This window comes from Homalodisca vitripennis, chromosome X (genome assembly GCF_021130785.1).
Source record: "Homalodisca vitripennis isolate AUS2020 chromosome X, UT_GWSS_2.1, whole genome shotgun sequence".
Classification (NCBI taxonomy): Eukaryota; Metazoa; Arthropoda; class Insecta; order Hemiptera; family Cicadellidae; genus Homalodisca; species Homalodisca vitripennis.
Genome location: NC_060215.1, coordinates 84,168,577 through 84,186,707, shown reverse-complemented (window position 1 = coordinate 84,186,707; position 18,131 = coordinate 84,168,577). Strand labels below are relative to the sequence as shown.

At 34.6% G+C, this 18,131-nt stretch overlaps 1 protein-coding gene across 2 annotated transcripts in view; it reads left to right on the top strand.

The window, feature by feature from the left end:
- Nucleotides 1-7,954, top strand: part of LOC124369284 (CTTNBP2 N-terminal-like protein) — a 64,854-nt gene extending 56,900 nt beyond the window's left edge. Inside the window, exons 11-12 of one of the 2 annotated variants that reach the window (XR_006923064.1) lie at nucleotides 3,599-3,682; nucleotides 5,426-7,954. Coding sequence is in view for 1 of the 2 variants with exons in the window: in XM_046827204.1 (XP_046683160.1) it covers nucleotides 3,602-3,646 (45 nt within the window). In the remaining variant the exon portion in view is untranslated. The remainder of the gene's footprint in view (nucleotides 1-3,598; nucleotides 3,683-5,425) is intronic. The other variant, XM_046827204.1, reaches the window with a different exon arrangement.
- The last annotated feature ends 10,177 nt before the right edge of the window (nucleotides 7,955-18,131 follow it).

Sequence of the window (18,131 nt, the reverse complement as noted above, 5' to 3'; positions counted from 1 at the left end):
TGGTGGCTGGCACAAACTACATATTTTTTAAAAACAACCATTAACATTTGTTCGAAGTGAGTACCGTTATTGATAGTTTGATACCAAGTACCAGAGATATTTAAATCCGAAAAATGAAAATAACTGGATGAGAATAAGCTGTACTATAATGTATGTGTGACTAATCTATGCACTGTATTAATATGGCCAAAGCCAATAGAATTGAGAGGGGTTGGTCAGTAACTAAACTAAATGTATTTGTGTAGAGTATAGTCAGACTATACAGCATGAACTCAGAAAATCATTGAAAGATTCAGACATAAATCTGACTTTTGAAAAAAGTAACAGAGTACAGGAGTTAACATTCTGTACAGGAATGGGAACAACGACAACGAGCCAAACAATGGGACTGGTGTCTATAAGTCAAATTTAGAGACTGTAAAAGCATATACATGTCAAAAACTAGACGAGATTTCAAAATTAGATTTAAGGAACACTCTCAACCCGTTGATAAATAATCAAAAATCATCTTTTGCCCAGCATTATTGTACAACATGGGGGAAATTAATGACAGTTTTAAAATTTTACATAACTGGAAGAACTCAATACTCTTGAAGAACATGAAAGTTATAAACATTTCAAACACCAAGACTCAAATTGTACTATTTCAAACGAGAAACCAGTTTAGTTGGCATTATATTCTTTTTCGCATATTCTCAGACAGTACACCTTATAAGTTGATAAACCAATAAAAAAGAACGCACCAGGAAGTGGAGTGACATAATAGGTGCTCACTTCAACCTGTCCACTGTCCACCCAATTGTGATCGTGTGTGTGCGAACTATTGTCTTAATATTTGTTTGTAATTTGTTCATATTTACTTTGTGTGTGCGTATATTATTTTTGAAACTTTGACAATCCTATGTGGAGCACATTCATGATTTTTAACTATCTGATGATGGGACTTTGGCTCCAAAACATGCAGTGTAAACCTACATTTGGGACTGTCTTGACAAGGTATAGTACCACATTTTAGTTTTAAAATCCTTCCATGTGGTTCCCTTCTGATATCACACTTCATTCAGTACCTTTTCCATATGAATCTCTAAATTTCAGGTAAAATTCAAAATTAGGGAGCAAAATAGTGACAAGTGATCATTAAGTGAGTTGCAGGATAAAAGGATTTGTGGAATTCAATGTTTAGACAGACTTTTTGGCCAAGATGGCTGTGTTTTAATGTTATGTTAGAGTTGCCAGACCCTAGTTTGACTTATATGATGCTGTTCTTTCTCATAATCTATGTATGTTTACTGTAGTTTGTTTGATTAAATGACTCGTTATGATAGGGGTAAACAATTTCGTCACAATAAAAGAATAGTTATGTTGTAATCACCTTCCTTGCAAATGAATGAGTTCTTATGGGTTACCAGCAGCTACTAAAACAAATTATTCAAAGTTTTCTATTCAAACACAAAGGCTATTTATCTATCCTCATCCCCAATTTGATGTCTGAGTTTGGATCTTGTTTTGGATATGTAAATCCCTATAAAAAAACATTATGATTTGTTGTTGTTGAATGGGTGTGTTATAATAACAAAGAAGTCTCTTTAGTGAAATTCTCACTATTGCCTTTGAAAATGAAGAGATGCTATCTAAAATTAATATTTTTGTTATTTTACGTCTTTGCTTGCTTGAATATAGGAAGTTTGTCTGACCCCTATACTCCATCCCTCACCCATTTCTGCTCATTTTATCAGAGTCAAGAGATTCCACTGATAATAAGACGTATTTGACAAAAAAGATGTTTCAAACATGTGCTGGTCTGGCTAGAACAGTGACATATTTGCCTGCTAGTTGATGTTAAGTCATAAAAGTGGACTCGCATGAGTAAAGATGTATGATTTAGTACTTGGAAAAAAGTATTAAGCTTCCACTCAAATTCAACAAGATGAAACATTGGGTAAAACACAATATGAATTCATGCTAAGGTAAACACGGCTGTGGTCAGTCACTTCTGAAGTGATCATAAAAAAAATCTCATGGTGTTGGAAGATCAAAAAGTGTAATGTCTGGTTCTCTAACAAGTAAGCAGGAGCAAACTCCAGTCCCTAAAAAGCTCTTACAAACTAGATAAAATTTCTCTTGGTCTCTATATAACTAGGATTTAACCATCGATATATGACTATGAGACTAACCTCAGTAAGGAATAGCAGCGTTACGGTTCTCCTCTATTTAGCAAATTTAAAACAACACTGACACATAATAAGATTTTGACATCAGTTTGTGGATACTGAAGGTGTGCTACCTGTTGATTATTGACCAAATATCATACACTCTTGCTGTGTTATGTTAATATCCCGCTTGTAAGATACCATCAAAGTGTTTTCCAAACTGGTTTTGAATTTTTGGAGTAATCCCGTTACTCACAAAACAGCCTGATGACTGTCGCACAGATAACTCTTGTAATTTGGGTTATAAACATTGTGATATATATATCCATATACATACATATATATATATATATATATATATATATATATATATATATATGTTTATTTATTTATTTATATATGTATATAAAGTTGTCTAGGTGCTTCCTGCTATATTAATATTATGATTTCCTACTCTAATGGGTTACTTGTCCCTTTATTATTAATTAAAAAAATTGGGTATTGTTCAGCAGGCTTGGTTAATTTAAGAGAATTAAAGAAAATTTAATTTTAGAATTTAAAAATTTCACTCTTTAAAATATTTTTTATGTCATCTTTTTAATTTTTTGTTATCATTTCGGGTTTCTTTCTAAAACCTAATACCATTTGCTTTGCAATTACTATCACAGTTGTTTCATATTGAATCCTGTCTTATAAAACACTTAATTTTAGTCTTTTGGGTTAACCGTTAAGAGTGATATAACATTTTGTATCCATAGTAATATATTTCTGCTCCTACAGACTACTTACTGTGGTTCTCATGAAAATACAATAATATTTTAGCTGCTTATATTTAAGTGCATGAACTTAATTCTTAGCTTAGTGTAAAAGATAGTTCAGTTGTGTTTTAGCTTTTTCTTGAAAAGTTCACAAAACAAAGACAAATTGTTAGCTTTAATTTAATTTTTGAATTTTAAAATCCTAATTAGTATTTATAGTTTTAGTGTGTGTAAAACAGTCTTAGGTTAGTCTAATAATGTTTTACGGGTTTACAATATCAAACTGGAACTCTGGACATTAATGTAGGACATAAATAAGTATTCTTTAACAATCAGTGACTTTAACCTAATAAGAGGGATGACCCACGAGGAGTGGATAAAAAGTTTAAATGAATTGGTCAATCAATTTGTATATTATTTCAAAGACCCTGAATTAACCAAGAACAAAGATTCCCTAGTTCATAGAGATCAGTCTAATATGATAATGAAATTTCATGATAGTCTTTCGTATATTTGAAGAATACATTATGACCATAAAAACACAAAGAGCAGAATTAAAACATGAATTAATGATTCCCTTACATTTGAAGTTTAGTATAATTTAATGATGAAAATGTCAGTGACCATCGATTTTATATAGAGTGTACAGGAGAATTTATAGTTTTCTGTTTGTATCTGTCTGTCCTCCAGTAGAGTCTAACCAATGGAAACAACACAAGCCACGGCAAGGAATTCTAGTCCACAGTGTCTCATAAACTCTTCAGCTCTCACTCCGTAAGTGTGCTACATATGTCACTTCACATAATCTAACTCAATCATCTCACTATGATGGTGCAATCTGTTTTTGGTTGTGTTAATTTTTTAACATTTCAGAGTCACATTCCTTCTCTGAAGACAGAAAATGGAATAAAATCTTATGAACATTACCAGAAATTATAAGCATTCCAAGTATGAATTTCGGACAATTTTTTAACCAATAATTATAATTAGTAAAGAAAAACGGTTGAAAATTAAAAAATGTAAATTCTTAACAGTATTTAAAAGTAAAAAAAAAACAAATCAGGAAAAGTAAAAGATTTTACTGTTTTTACTTTAACAGTACTTAAATTATGAATTTAGGGAATGAATTTTTTAAATAATTTATGAATTAAGAAAATCGTATTTTAATGAAATATAATGAATGAAAATTATCTGCTTTAATAAGATATAACTTTAGGAAGTTACATTACAAATATATACCACTATTTTCAGCTATATAAATATACAAATGTATTATCATTACCTTTAGCCATGATTAGGAAGTAGGTACCTCCCAAATAACCTATAAATATCTACAGTTGCTCTTGAAATTATCAGTAAATTTTGTTTCTATTTTCCTGTTGTCAGGACAAGTATCTTAAAGAGCAGTGAATAAGTTCGAAAAGTACTAACCCAACTGCACACACTTGCTGCACCTCTTTAATTCATCACCTGATTAGTTAACAATTGTATTTAATTTTTTCTTTACAAAATGACATTATTCTGTTTTCTGTAACTCATAAGACACAAAACTATATTTTAATTTTGATATTCTAATTAACACAAATTATAATGAAAATCTGAAAAATTTCAGCAAATCTTCATTTGAAGACCTTGCTATGAATACCTCAACTGTAAAATTTAGTTCAACAAATGCAATTACCTCTGCTTTACCGAAAGACTACCTCTCGATTCAATACATAGATTTTTCAGTGGCAGATTGAATTAGCCTACCTAATCTTTAGAAAAATTAAGATTATTTCTATGAACTTGTGACTGCACCGCACTCAATTAATTATTCAAATCATATGAATCTAACATGAATCAGGACTATGAACTCTTAAAAGTATAGAATAGTGTGTGTCTAACTAGCTTATCACCCCAATTTACAGAACTCAAACTAAATCTAAATATCGATAAGGTTGTGAGGCAGACCATAGTATGTATATGTTATTTCCATTGCTAACGGTTGGTTTTAATTGTGGGATAATCATTGACTGATCTATTATCTCTGACTTATGGGACAATCTGTATAATGAAAAAGTGTTTTAAAACAATTACTGTCTCTAAACATATATTTGTACAACATCAAAGAAATTTATATTGTGTTGATACAAACAAACACTTTGAATTTCAGACATGAATTTTATTTTGAAATATTTGTAATAGGCAGTTAACTTGTGTCTATGTTACATAACATTTTAGTAATAACTAAATAAATCATTTATCAAAATGAGCTAAAAATGTTTATCCTCTTATAAAAAATAAATATTAGAAGCACAATATGCTCTCATTATTAGAAATTATACTAAACGTTTAGAATATAATATGGATATACTCGTATTGAAACTGTTATCAGAACATTTCAAAGCTTTGGTTGCTGAGTTTAATTATATGCAGCAGTATATCCAGTCTCTGGAGTAAGGAAGCTAGATAAGTGCGTAAAAGAAAGAAGTCACACAAAAACTTGTTGATGGAGAGCTTCTGTGGTTGTTGCAGGTGGATTTGAAAGCAATCACAAGGTGAAGTAAGGCTACTTATATGACCACAGGACCACATATATCTACAATAAAGTGTTAACCATTGTTTTTGCAAATAGTGGCTATTCAGTTATGGTGAACAGACATTAAAAAATTGTATCTATTACTTTTAAGTTTTTTACTCAATCTTTTTTTATAATGAAAGTGTGATCATATATTATAGAGAATTCTATGAAAACATTAGTTTTATTTTCATTATAGTAAGTTAATGAACCGTAATTTTTAAAGGAAACGTAAAGCTTATAGCGTAAACAAAGTGTCTATGTAATATCAATACCTATAAAATTGTAACCGACATTTGTAAAAACTAGTCTATTCAGTTGGGATGTTAATACATAGATAGGTAAGAAGCCTGATATACCTGAAGAGTAGATTTTAGGATAGAACTAAAATGTTCCCTTGCGATATTATTAAATATTGTAAATGTGTATAAAGAGGTTAAGTTTGTATATATATCTGACTGGTGACTACAACCAATTTGTAGTTCTCAGTCGAGGTAGTGTTGTACTCGATAATCGATACCAAAATATCCTGTGAGTGAACCGTCTGGCTTACAAGCTTCTCAAATCATACGGCTTTACAAATTCATATATGAACAATTTATTAACAATAGTGTTTAAAAGATGATTCTAGAAATTATTCTTGTATTTGGTATAGTACAGTTATAAACATTTTAGGATTGTCGGAAACTCTATAATAAAGAATGTGATTTTAACCAAGAAAAGCTTCTCTAAATAAGCCCTGCCTCTTTCCACTTAAATCCTTCCATTGAATGATTATTTCCAAATAAATGGACAATACTGGCATGTGTTATTTGTAATTTATCAACCAGTTGGATTTTTGAATTGAAACTTGGTTTAAGTAATAAGCTAATTATATCCAAATTTCAATAAAAATTGGAAAATATGTAAAAATTCTCCATTTTATAATGGTAGCTTCCAAGCAAAATAAAACAATGTTGGGCTGCTTGACTAAAATTATTTCAATGGTCGGTCAATGATTTGAAATGGTTGGGCTTATAACATTTGAATTAAAATAATGAACCAGTTTTGACAATTCTGTAATATTTCAAATTAGTAAATTTGTATGTAATATAAAAAAAAAAAAAATACCAATTTCATGCTAGGTTGGATAGGGAATATTTAGATACTAATTTACTTCACAAATAATACCATAAGTTAATTAGTCCATGACTGAGAGCTAATTTGTATTGTATATGCACATTATCTAATATTTCATGAAGTTGATAAAGAAATCAATTGTCAGCCATACTAGTTTTGGTAGGGTCAACATGGAATGGTATTAAGAATTTAATAAAATGTCAAATCTCAATTCTTTTGTTACATCATATTTATTAGCTCGACAAACCATCAGACATATAAATAATAGTTATAACACAGTTAGGTAATGAGTCAAAGAGACTGAAAGTTGGCATTTTCATCAAAATAGTTGGTCTTCATGTGGTTGGTTGTTACTCAATTGTATATTTACTTGTCTGACAATTGGTCTAAAAAAACTTTAAAAACCTCACATTATGATCCCCATCAAAACTAGTATTACTGACTATAAATTTTATTATTACGAGAAATTAATCTGTTGATGTAATGAAAAATTAGGCTGTGTGCTTATATAATGCAAACTGGTTCTCAGTTTATAGTCTGTATCAATTAAAAAGAAAATTGGATTACTGTTTCTATGAAGTGGCATTGGTACAAGAGTATTGATTGTGGTGGAGTGGGGGGATGTGTAGAGCAACTAGACATTGGCCTTTTTCTCTCTCTATCAGTACAATTAAGTTCAAGGTAAAGGTTACATCTGTAATTGTACCAATGTCATTGTTGTGATTTTAACAAACACCGGTTCAACAGTAATGTGTATTGAGGATTGTGATGGACCCATATTTTATCATAAAACACTAGTTTATGGAAAAAGTCCTTTCCTTTTTATTGGAATCAATTCATGAACTGTGTTTGATTAGATATTTATTATCCTCAAATGGTGCAATAACTCAACTAACAATTTTATTGAGCTTTTTTGAAAATAATTTGTTGCACAATTTATGATGTAATCTCTACAAGACAAGGCTGTATGGTTGAGTAAAACATCACTAAGGGACATGCGTGTGTTAATCCTTTTACTACATCCAATCCAACCAACACTACTGCTGCCCATTTCAGTTGGGTAAGCTATGGCCTGGTTTATAATTCTAATGCTTGAAAATTCACATCTCGAAATATAAATATAGAGTTTCTGAACAATCCACACAAGTTTTATTGGTTATTTATTTTCAACTCAGAGAAGTGTAAACCTGTTTATTCCATTGATCATTTTCTTAAAGTCTTGTGTACAACATTTCATAACGTTTTCAATTTTGAAGAAAGAATGTTTATGAATCAGTACTCAGGGGTCAATACATTTTGTGTCTTTCTTAATGAAACAAAAAAACAAATAAATATAAATGAAAGAAAAGTAAACTGTTTAGCCAGCTCAGTGTGTTATTGATTCTGCCTACTTCCTCACAAAACTCAGTATATACATTTTGGAAGTCCTTTAACAAAACAGTTCTTTGATCTTGTTTGGAGAATTCACTATTTGAACAGTTTGTTAAAGGATTATTTTTCACTAGCAATGTTTATTAAACATAATTGAAAGTAATATGTTTGAAATAACATCTAAGTTTTCCTATTCACACCACGTTGAAAAATTGTTACCATAATTATATATTCTTGGATTATTTCGGCCTTACTGTTGAGAGCCAGCCATCTTCAGTTAACAGATATTAAACCAAATTAAATCATTAATAGTCAACCCTGACACAATTGTTGGAAGCATCTTTCAATGAACACTTTTATTCAATCTTCTTAAAACTTCCAAAAAAAAGATTTGATTGACTGTCTGACCTGAGGGAACAAACTATGAATGAACTAAGCCTTTGGCATCAAAAAAGCAAATCAGCATATTTTGATGTTTGATTTGACTTGACGACTTATTGTGGTCAGGGTGACGATGACGTCTTCCATTGTCTTGACTGTTGCTTTGTTTCTGGGTCGTAACCATAGCACCATGACTCATTACCAGTAATGACTTTGACACAAAAACTGGATCAGTTTCGAAACATAACATGTTTCAACTCGATGTTCCTTTTGATTGTTAGTCAGAACTCAAGGAACAAACTTGGCAGCAACCCTTTTCATTCCCAGATCTTCCATTAAAATTCATTGAACCGAGCTCCAAGATAACCCACTGATCTCTGATAGTTGATCAATTGTCTGTCGAATTGTTTCAATATTATTGTTGATTTGGGCAGTTGATGGATGCCCAGAATGAGGTTTGTCGTCAATCGACATGTCACCACTAAGGCTTTGAGTTGTGAAAGAAATACTCTAGTTTTTAACCCTCTACTTTGCCCTACAAGAAAGAAAAAAATCATCTAAATTAGTTTTCACTGCTGACTTTGGTAATAAGTGGTTATTTTCTTCCAAAAGAAATTGTGTTTCTTTTGTCATAATCAGCGAACTCTTGAGCACTAATTCAAGTCTTTGGCATCCTTATTTGTTGTATTGCACAATAAACATGGTAGTTATGGTGCAACACTAATTCAGTGGAGGTGGCTTCGTTATACAATCATGGACAATGGCCATTCTGAAATTGGCCATGAAGTCTTGGCGAAGCAGGTCTCCCGGAACGGGTTACAAAGAAGTGGGTCCCACTGCATTCCATAGTTTCCAGTCCACTGTCAATCAACCACAGCTTTCTTTATGTTCTTTGAAGCCTCCCTCATTGTCTGTTTTAGAGTGATGGATCCTTGAGATAAGTGGTTTGTTCACTTCTTACCAAGTGTGCCGGCTTTTTGATCGCCTAAAACTCCACAGTGTGATATGACCCATTGGAGGACAACTCGTCATCCTTTCTATATCAGAGCTTCAGTGACTCCATTTTTGAGCAACACTGTTATACATCTGGAGATTCTGGGGAACAAAGTGCATAAACTGCTGAATGGGAGTCATCAAAGGAGATGACATTTGTGAGATTTACGAAAAATCAGAGAAAAAATCAGAGTTCTACTGACTCCTCTATATTGCATGAACGTCAATGTCAAAGTTGGTAGATGAGAAGCTTAGTGCAATGCTACCCTGAATGATTTGTGGCTGCATCCCGTGGGGGATCAAGCTTTAGGGAAATAATCGATTCTATCAATCAAAGATCTATCTTTCGATCATATACAATCTGATGGCTGAGCCAAATTTCGTAATTCAATATAAATTTATTCAGGAGGTTAAAATATAGCTTTCACTCAAAACATTTTTCAAATTTTTAAATGACTTTTTATCTCCAGAAATGAATTCTGCACTTCATTTTTATTTTATTCATCCAGAAAGAATAACTGCTATTAAAAAATATTTATTTTTATTTTAACTTTGGTGGGCCCTACCTTTGTAGGGATTTACTTTTTGAGAAAAGTTATACAGAATGAAAAATGTATGTTGACTTCTAGAATACATCTTAGAAATTTGTAAAATAGGCACAGACACATTCTGTATGCATTGTGCAGTTAACATGTGTTACAATTCTTGTATCTGCATTATTTGAACTGTGAAGAAAAAAAATTGTATCGCAAGCAGCTGTATAGAAACAGGAGAGTTTTAAAAATTAAATATGTGTGATTGTAAGGTATGTTAGTTTTATAAAGATTGAAACATAATCCCTTTCAAGTAAGTATTATCAAAATTATTGCTAAACCATGGTGAAAAACTTGCTTTAGTCCTCATGGACACATTTAGTAAGTCTTTCCTTCATATGTGAAATTAATAAAAATGTATCTAAAACAAAAAAATGGAAGCACTTTAGAAGCTTGCATTAACAGACCTCTCTCTCATATTTAACTTCTCTAAACTTTGTGAAAGGATTGTTCTCAGAAGACTACCACATCTGCAATCATCAAACTGGTTAAAACTCTTATACAGCTTAGAAGAGGGAATATTGACAACCAGAATATTTCTGGACTTTAGTAAGGCCTTTGACTGCTTCAGTCAAGATCTTATTATCCGAAAACTAGAAAATTTGGAAGTTATAGGAACAGCAAAGGCATGGTTTAAAAGGTATTTTGAGGGACGTAATCAGATAAGACATACCAAAAATATAATATGAAAGATTTCAAGATAAAATTCCAGTCCAACTTGTTAGTAAGATGCCGACAAAGATCTGTTTTGGGGCCTGTGCTTTTTATTCTCTTCACTAATGACTTACCCCAACACATGAGAGACGATTGCTTAACTTTGATGTACGCTGATAATACAACTCTGGTTGTTTAGTGAAACTTCAATTATTTAGAAGAAGGGTTTGGTCAAGAGTGTAAATTCCAGGCTGTGACATACTCGAGGTCTTTTAGTAGTATTGTTAACTAGATTAAGGCTATTAGAGTTTTCTAGCCATGTATAAAGTAACTTAGATCTTATCAGTCAGGGAGATAGCAGTGTGTAAAAGTTGATAACATGACTTCGGAATGGGATATTGTTACTTGTGGGGTGCCACAGGGATCAATTCTTGCTCTTTTATCATTCTTGCTTTATGTGAACGACATCCACTCTGTACTTAACCACAGCTCATAACACATGTATGCTCTGAAATCCATTCACACTGTAAAATTGACTTCAATAATGAATGTGTCAGCAGATTCAATGGTGACATTAAAAACATTGTTATGTAGTCTGAAAATCATTTCCTGAGAATAAACCATACAAAAATGAAACCAAACATTATTTGTCACTCACGTTTACGAAACTCAATAAACTTTAATACTGTAGAAACATTAAGTGTAAATGGTAACTTTACCATACTAAGACAAGGTGAAAGATCTTGGTTTGACTATAAACTCAACTTTAACTTGGTCTGATGCTGTTACAGAGATTTTTTTAACATATATTCCTATCTATTCACTCATTCAAATGTTTACAACGATTTTACCGGAGCATATCAATCTGCTCTTGACTAAATCAGATGCACTTATAACAATCAATACTTTGTCAGTATTGTTCAGCATTGTATTTCAAACCTGAGAAGAATACAGCTGGAAAGTTCACTGCCTGTTGCTATGTTGTGTAGTTATTTTAATTACTGTAACTCTGTGAACTATGATATGACTATAGTATTTGGTGAGAAGCTGCAAAGGACTTAAAACTTTTGTTTACATAACATTTATGATGTGTAACTAAAATATAACAGGAGCAGCATATTATGTCATACTATATCCAGTAAAATATTTTAAAACGAAAAGTGCAAAGGTGTATTAAAATTTGAAAATTAGCTCATTCAATATTACAATGTGGTTTTCCAAGATATTTATCTAAATATTTTTAATCTGTCTCATGGAGGTGTAAGAAACACTTGCTCTGGCTTGTATGTTTTGGGAATGCCTCAGCACATGAGTGCAGTTTTTGATAAGTCATTCCATGTAATGGCTTGCAGGTTGTAGTATGCAATTCCTCAAATGATAGCTGTTCCCAGTTTATGATGATACTGAAGAATATATATCTTAAGTGGTTAGCTGAGGCAAGTCTGGTCTGAGATGCTGTGGGTGTGGCACTGGGAAAGGGATGAATGTGAGACTGGAAATTAAAGTTAGGATTTAGTAGGTAATAGTTAGTTATAATAACTATTTTAGTTTAGTATTTTTAACTTTAAAATATAATTTTATTTAATATGATTATAAGGTTTACAGAAATAAACCCTCATATACATTTCTTATGTGGATGTGAAACGTACCATTACCATTTCTTTTTCAATTTCTTCAGTGTTAATGAACGTACATACTTTGTTTCTATTTAAGAACACTCAGAGAAATGTGCACTTTATTTTGAGCTACTGATCGTGCCTTGGTTGAGACTGAGGAGACTTAGGCACGGACATTAGACATTAGCCATAAATGACTGGTACATCCACCAGCTAATCCTAATTTAATGATGTGTGGTTCTTCAACCATCAACAATTTTGAAGTGATTGCCGTTATGAGTGATGGTAACGGTTAATTTTTGGGCAATCTCTCATTGTTTATTTGGAACTGAAGATAGACATCATGAGGTCCGTTTGACTGTTACTGTTCAAATTGTAGTGGATTTAATAATTTTATTGTTGGGAATGAAACATATAGGCAAAGTATTAAAAGTGATACTGATTATAAACGTGTAATGAGCGCCAATGGCCAGTACACAGGGCATGCTGAACTTCAGATTGTGAGTGAGCTATTTTCAAATTGTTTAGAGTTTATCAGGAAAATAATGACATAATTTGCTAATTATAGTTCTGGAGGGGCTATTCATGACTTGCTATTGCTCTGGAAACCGAGATATGGGCATTATAGTGTCCTTGAGGATAGTTCTAGAACACCTATGAGGGAAACACTTGATATAAGTTCTGTAGTTGTTGATCCTGACATTAAGAGGACTAAAGACAAGGCCACTCCTAGTGGCCACCGTGAGGCAAAGGCCAAAGCCCAAAAAGAGTGAGAGCAGAGTATTTAGGAATATTAAGAAGTTTAAATTTACTTCAAGGTGTGCGGTTTCTGATACTCAAGATGTCAGTCCTTACTCTGTAGGTGGCCTTGAGGGAGTTTGTCAGTATTGCTCAGCATTGTATTTCAAACCTGAGAAGAATACAGCTGGAAAGTTCACTGCCTGTTGCTATGATGGAAAAATTAAACTTCCACCTCCTACTACACTTCAAGAAATGAAAGATTTGCTCTCTGGTAATAACGAAAGATCTAGAAATTTCAGAGACAATATGCACCTATATAATAATCCAATGTCATTTGTCTCGTTTGGTGCAAATGTTGATTTACCATCTAACTATGGTCCTTATTCCTTCAGAATTTATTGGATGGTTTATCACCAAATTGTATTCTGATGATTCTCTAAATACTTCATATGGTCAGTTATATATTCTTGATTTTGCATAAACTAATGAAGTGAGAGTTTCACTGATGCTAACAAAGGTTTGGCCGAACAGACACCAACTTGAGTGATCTGCTTAGTAAATTCAATCCTTATGTCCATTCATACAAAACCACGCATCAGAAACTTGAAGAGGAAAAAGCCCTTGACTTGAAGAAAATTGTTGACCAATACATTTTGTTATGCGATTTTACCTTGAACCATCTGTAAATCAACGGCATTAAAATGATCCTCCTACTTCTGAAATTGCTGTAGTGTTTGAAACAGCTGATGGAGCACCTCCTTCTCATAGAAATATAACTTTTTATGAAAGAGCAGTTGCTTTATAAAAGATAGATTATGATAGTATGCATTGTGATCCTAAGTGCTACGCTTTAATTTGGCCTTGTGGTGAAATTGGTTGTCACATAGATATGCCATTTCAAGGTGTGCGTCAAACTAAAATACAAAAGACTGTTACTATGCAAGAATACGTTTTATATAGAATTGCAGTCCGAGAAAATGGTCCTGCAAGTGACTTCAATCCAGTAATAAATGTTGGAAAACTTACTCAGCAACTTTTTGTAGACTATTACTGTCGTACTCAAGGAGATAGACTGAAATACATCCGAAAAGAACAAACTAAATTGCATGTAGAAACATACATAAGCTTAAGAGGTGTTTTACGTATGAGGGCTGAACATGAAAAGTTGAGAGTAGGTCGGATTGTAGTTTTGCCTTCATCTTTCATTTGGAGTGAAACAAATATGATGTAGAATTACAAAGATGCTATGGCAATAGTGAGAAAGTTTGGCAAACCAGATATATTCATTAACATTTACTTGCACTCCTACATGGTCTGAAATAACTGATAGTATTCATTCTTGGGAGACACCAATTAAGACCAGACATTATGGTACCAGTTTCTCATGCTTAAGTGGAAGAATTAATACAACTAATTTGTAAAGTGGAAATCTATGGAAATTTAAAAGCGTTTGTACGGTCTTTGAGGAAGAGCCGTAACCGCGGTATAGCCGAAATAAAAACGACTGGTGATGTACCTTGGGGGAGTCTCGTAGAACGGGGTCGTCGAGGTCCTCGGCTAGGGCAGCGGGGAGTGTCCAGGATCACCTGAAGTCTTGGGTAGGTCTTGTAGATGGAGAGCGGTGGACAACAAGGGGAATGATTCACTCCGAGAGGGTAAATAAGTAACTATATTGACTTGAAATACATAAAAACAAAATAGAGCTGTATAAACGTGAAACTGTTCATGTATTGGGGTGGAATGCGGGCAGCAGCGTGTGTCCAGTACGCCGCCTGCGGAGAGAATAAAGAGCCGCGTCTTCTTATCTTGAAGGGGTTGGAGAAGGGGCTGCGAGTCGGTGACGTCATCTCGGGCCAGTAACAACACCAGCCGTTAACTAAGAAATAAGTACTGTGAACATTCCCCCCCCCCAAAAAAAGGACATTTTTTGACCCAAGTAAAAGAAAAAAAGAAAACGTTATGATTGAAGAAAATTTACCATTCGTCATGAAACATACCTGAGTCAATTTATCATTAATTAAGAGCTAAATATGAATAGAAAAATGGAGTTATATGTACACTAAGGAGATTATGACTAAAACATTAGGTAAAACAACCAACTTATTTACAGGACGGGTTACAATACCTGACGGGGTTTTCACTTGGGACCACACGAACAATGTTGTCAGAGCTAGGTAACACTTTGATAATCCTACCTAGGGGCCAAGTTAGAGGATCACTATTGCTAGAGTACATTAATACTAGGTCATTTTCCTTTACATTTGTAGTTTGTTCAGTCCATTTTGGGCGTTGGATTTGCGAGTGGAGGTAGTCTTTCTTCCAGCTCTTCCAGAAGTGTTGAGTGGCGCGAGACACTTGTTGCCAACGAGATAGAAGATTGAGTGGCTCGGAAGTGATTGTCCTCTTCTGGACGTGACAGCAGAAGATCTCCAGTGAGGAAATGGCCTGGAGTCAAGTAGTTGAAGTCGTCGTCAGGTGATGATGGAAGTGCGCAGAGCGGCCTGGAGTTCAGAACAGCTTCAATGCGGCATAAGAATGTCGAGAATTCTTCTGAAGTGAAGTGGTGGTTTTGTATTATTCTCTTCAGATGATGCTTGGTAGACTTCACTGCAGCTTCCCAGAGACCACCAAAGTTCGGAGCACAGGGTGGATTGAAGTTCCAATGGATTTCGTTCTTGGCTAAGTGGTCTGAGATCAGTGGCGTGGAGTTCTTGAGTAGAGAAATAAACTTCTTGAAGCTGACGAGCAGCACCAATGAAGTTGCGGCCTTGATCAGAATATATGTTGCGGCATAAACCTCTTCTAGCAATAAAACGGTCGATTGCGGCTAGACAAGATTCAGTATTGAGAGAGTGGACTAGTTCTAGATGAACAGCCTTGACTGTCATGCATACAAAAAAGAGCAATGTAGCATTTAGAACAATTTTGCGTTTCTTCTAGTACTTTCTTTAACAAGAAAGGGACCTCAGCAAAATCCAATCCAACGTTGGTGAAGCATCGCGTTTGCTTGAAGCGAGAGGGGGGCAAGTCTGCCATTAGGGGTTGTGTGGGTTTTGCTTTCATTCTAAAGCAAGTGAGACATCGAAAAATGCGTTTTCGGATGAGATTTCTCGCACCCGGAATCCAGTAGCGGCGTTGAATAAGAGATTGAAACTATTTTGGGACCACCATGAAGAGAGTACAGGTGATAGTGATCACACAATAGAGTTGCGAAGTGACTTTGAGAAGGAATCAAAACAGGGTGCTTCGAAGACTCAGGCAAGGGAGAAAACTTCAGTCTACCCCCCACCATGAGGGTATCAGATGATAAAAATGGTGTGAGTTTTCTTATCGAAGGAGAGCATGGCTTTCCTTGATTGACTGCTTTTATTTCTGGAGAATAGTGTTGCTTTTGAACGAGTTTTACACATTGAGCAAGGGCTTCGGTTCGTTCATTTACAGATAAAGGACCAAAAACGTTTAGCAGACTGTCTGGATCGGATGTTATGAATGAATCTTAGTACATAACTCATTGCATTTTGTAGTTTAGTGAGTGAAGAAAAATCGATTTATCCACAGGTACAGATCGTTTGGTGGTATAACGTTTAGTTGTTAGTGTATTGCTAAATGGTGTTTTCTTGATCTCAATTACTTCAGAGGAGCTTTTTCCAGGTGATACAGGCCAAGAGGAAATTTCATTTAGTAGAAAAGAGGGGCCATGCCACCAAAGCGGGTGATCAAGTAAGCCAGAGGGCATCAGACCTCTAGTGCCACAATCTGCGGGATTGTTGTCTCCTGAAATGTGACGCCAAACATCAATAGACGTGTTTTCCGTTACTTTACAAACTCGGTTTGAGACGAAAGTTTCTAGAAGGTGCGGAGGTGTTCTTATCCAACCAAGAACATTCATTGAGTCTGTGAATAAAAAGATATCTGATATCTGTAGTTTGGTGATAAGCTTCTGGTTAGCTTTGACCAGTTGGGAGAGGAGCAACGCTGCGCATAATTCCAAGCGGGGTATCGTTAGTGGTTTGAGTGGAGCAACTTTGGTTTTAGAATGCAATAGGCTACATCCGGTAGTTTTGTTTTCACATTCGACTCTTAGATACAATACCGAGCACATGCCTTTCTGAGAAGAGTCTGAAAAACCTATGAGTTGGACGGATATGTACGTACTGAGGATATAGCGAGGGATATTTATTTGTGACATAAGTGGAAGTTTCTTTGACAAATTTATCCCAAAACAATGTGTAGATGTTTTGGGAGTGGATCGTCCCAGTCTAATTTTCCAACCCATATTTGCTGAAGCAAGTGTTTTAGTGTGAAGATAACTGGACTGATGAAACCGTTGACATCATACACTCGGGCAACTTGAGATAAGACATTTCGTTTGTCGGAGTTTTATTTACAGGGCAATAGCGTAGTGAAAACAATCCGTGGAAGGGTCCCCTTCAAGTCCTAGTACTTTTATGGAGTGAATGGATCCAAGGGGATGTGGTCTTTCTCTGTGGTCAGAAGGGATGGTGTTGAGAACGGAAACACTTGAACTAGCCCATTTGTGAAGTTCGAAACCACCAGATACGCAGAGTTGATTGAGTTCATCAAACAATTGAAGGGCTGCGTGTTCCGAAGAGGCACCACAGACGATGTCATCGATGTAGCAGGACGAGTTTAGCACTTCTGCAGCATTGGGGTAGTTAGGACCTTCGTCGAGAACTAGTTGCTTCAAAGTTCGAAGGGCGATGAAAGGGCTTGATGAGAGACCAAAAGTTAATCGTTGAAGTTCCCATTCTTGGACAGGGCCAGAAGGGTCAGAACGCCAAAACAAATGTTGGTATTTGCGGTCAGAAGGAGCAACTTTTATGGCTCGATACATTTGTTTTATATCCGCATGTCAGAGCGATGGGGTGCCCAATCGAAACATAGAGATAACAGTTCCGATGTCGGCTTGGAGCTTGGGTCCCGTCAACAGCAATTTATTAAGAGACTGATTCGTGTCACTTACTTCAGAGGCGTTAAAGACAACTCGGAGAGGTGAAGATGAAGATGATCTTTGTACAACTCCGTGATGTGTGTGAGGGACATATGGAGAGGGCTGAGGGGCGAGACACATGTGACCTAGGTCAACATAGTTTTGTAAATTGTCTGAATAATGAGCGAGATTTCCCGGCTTTCTTTCAAGCCGTCTTTCCTGTTGGAGATACTTGCGAAGAGCT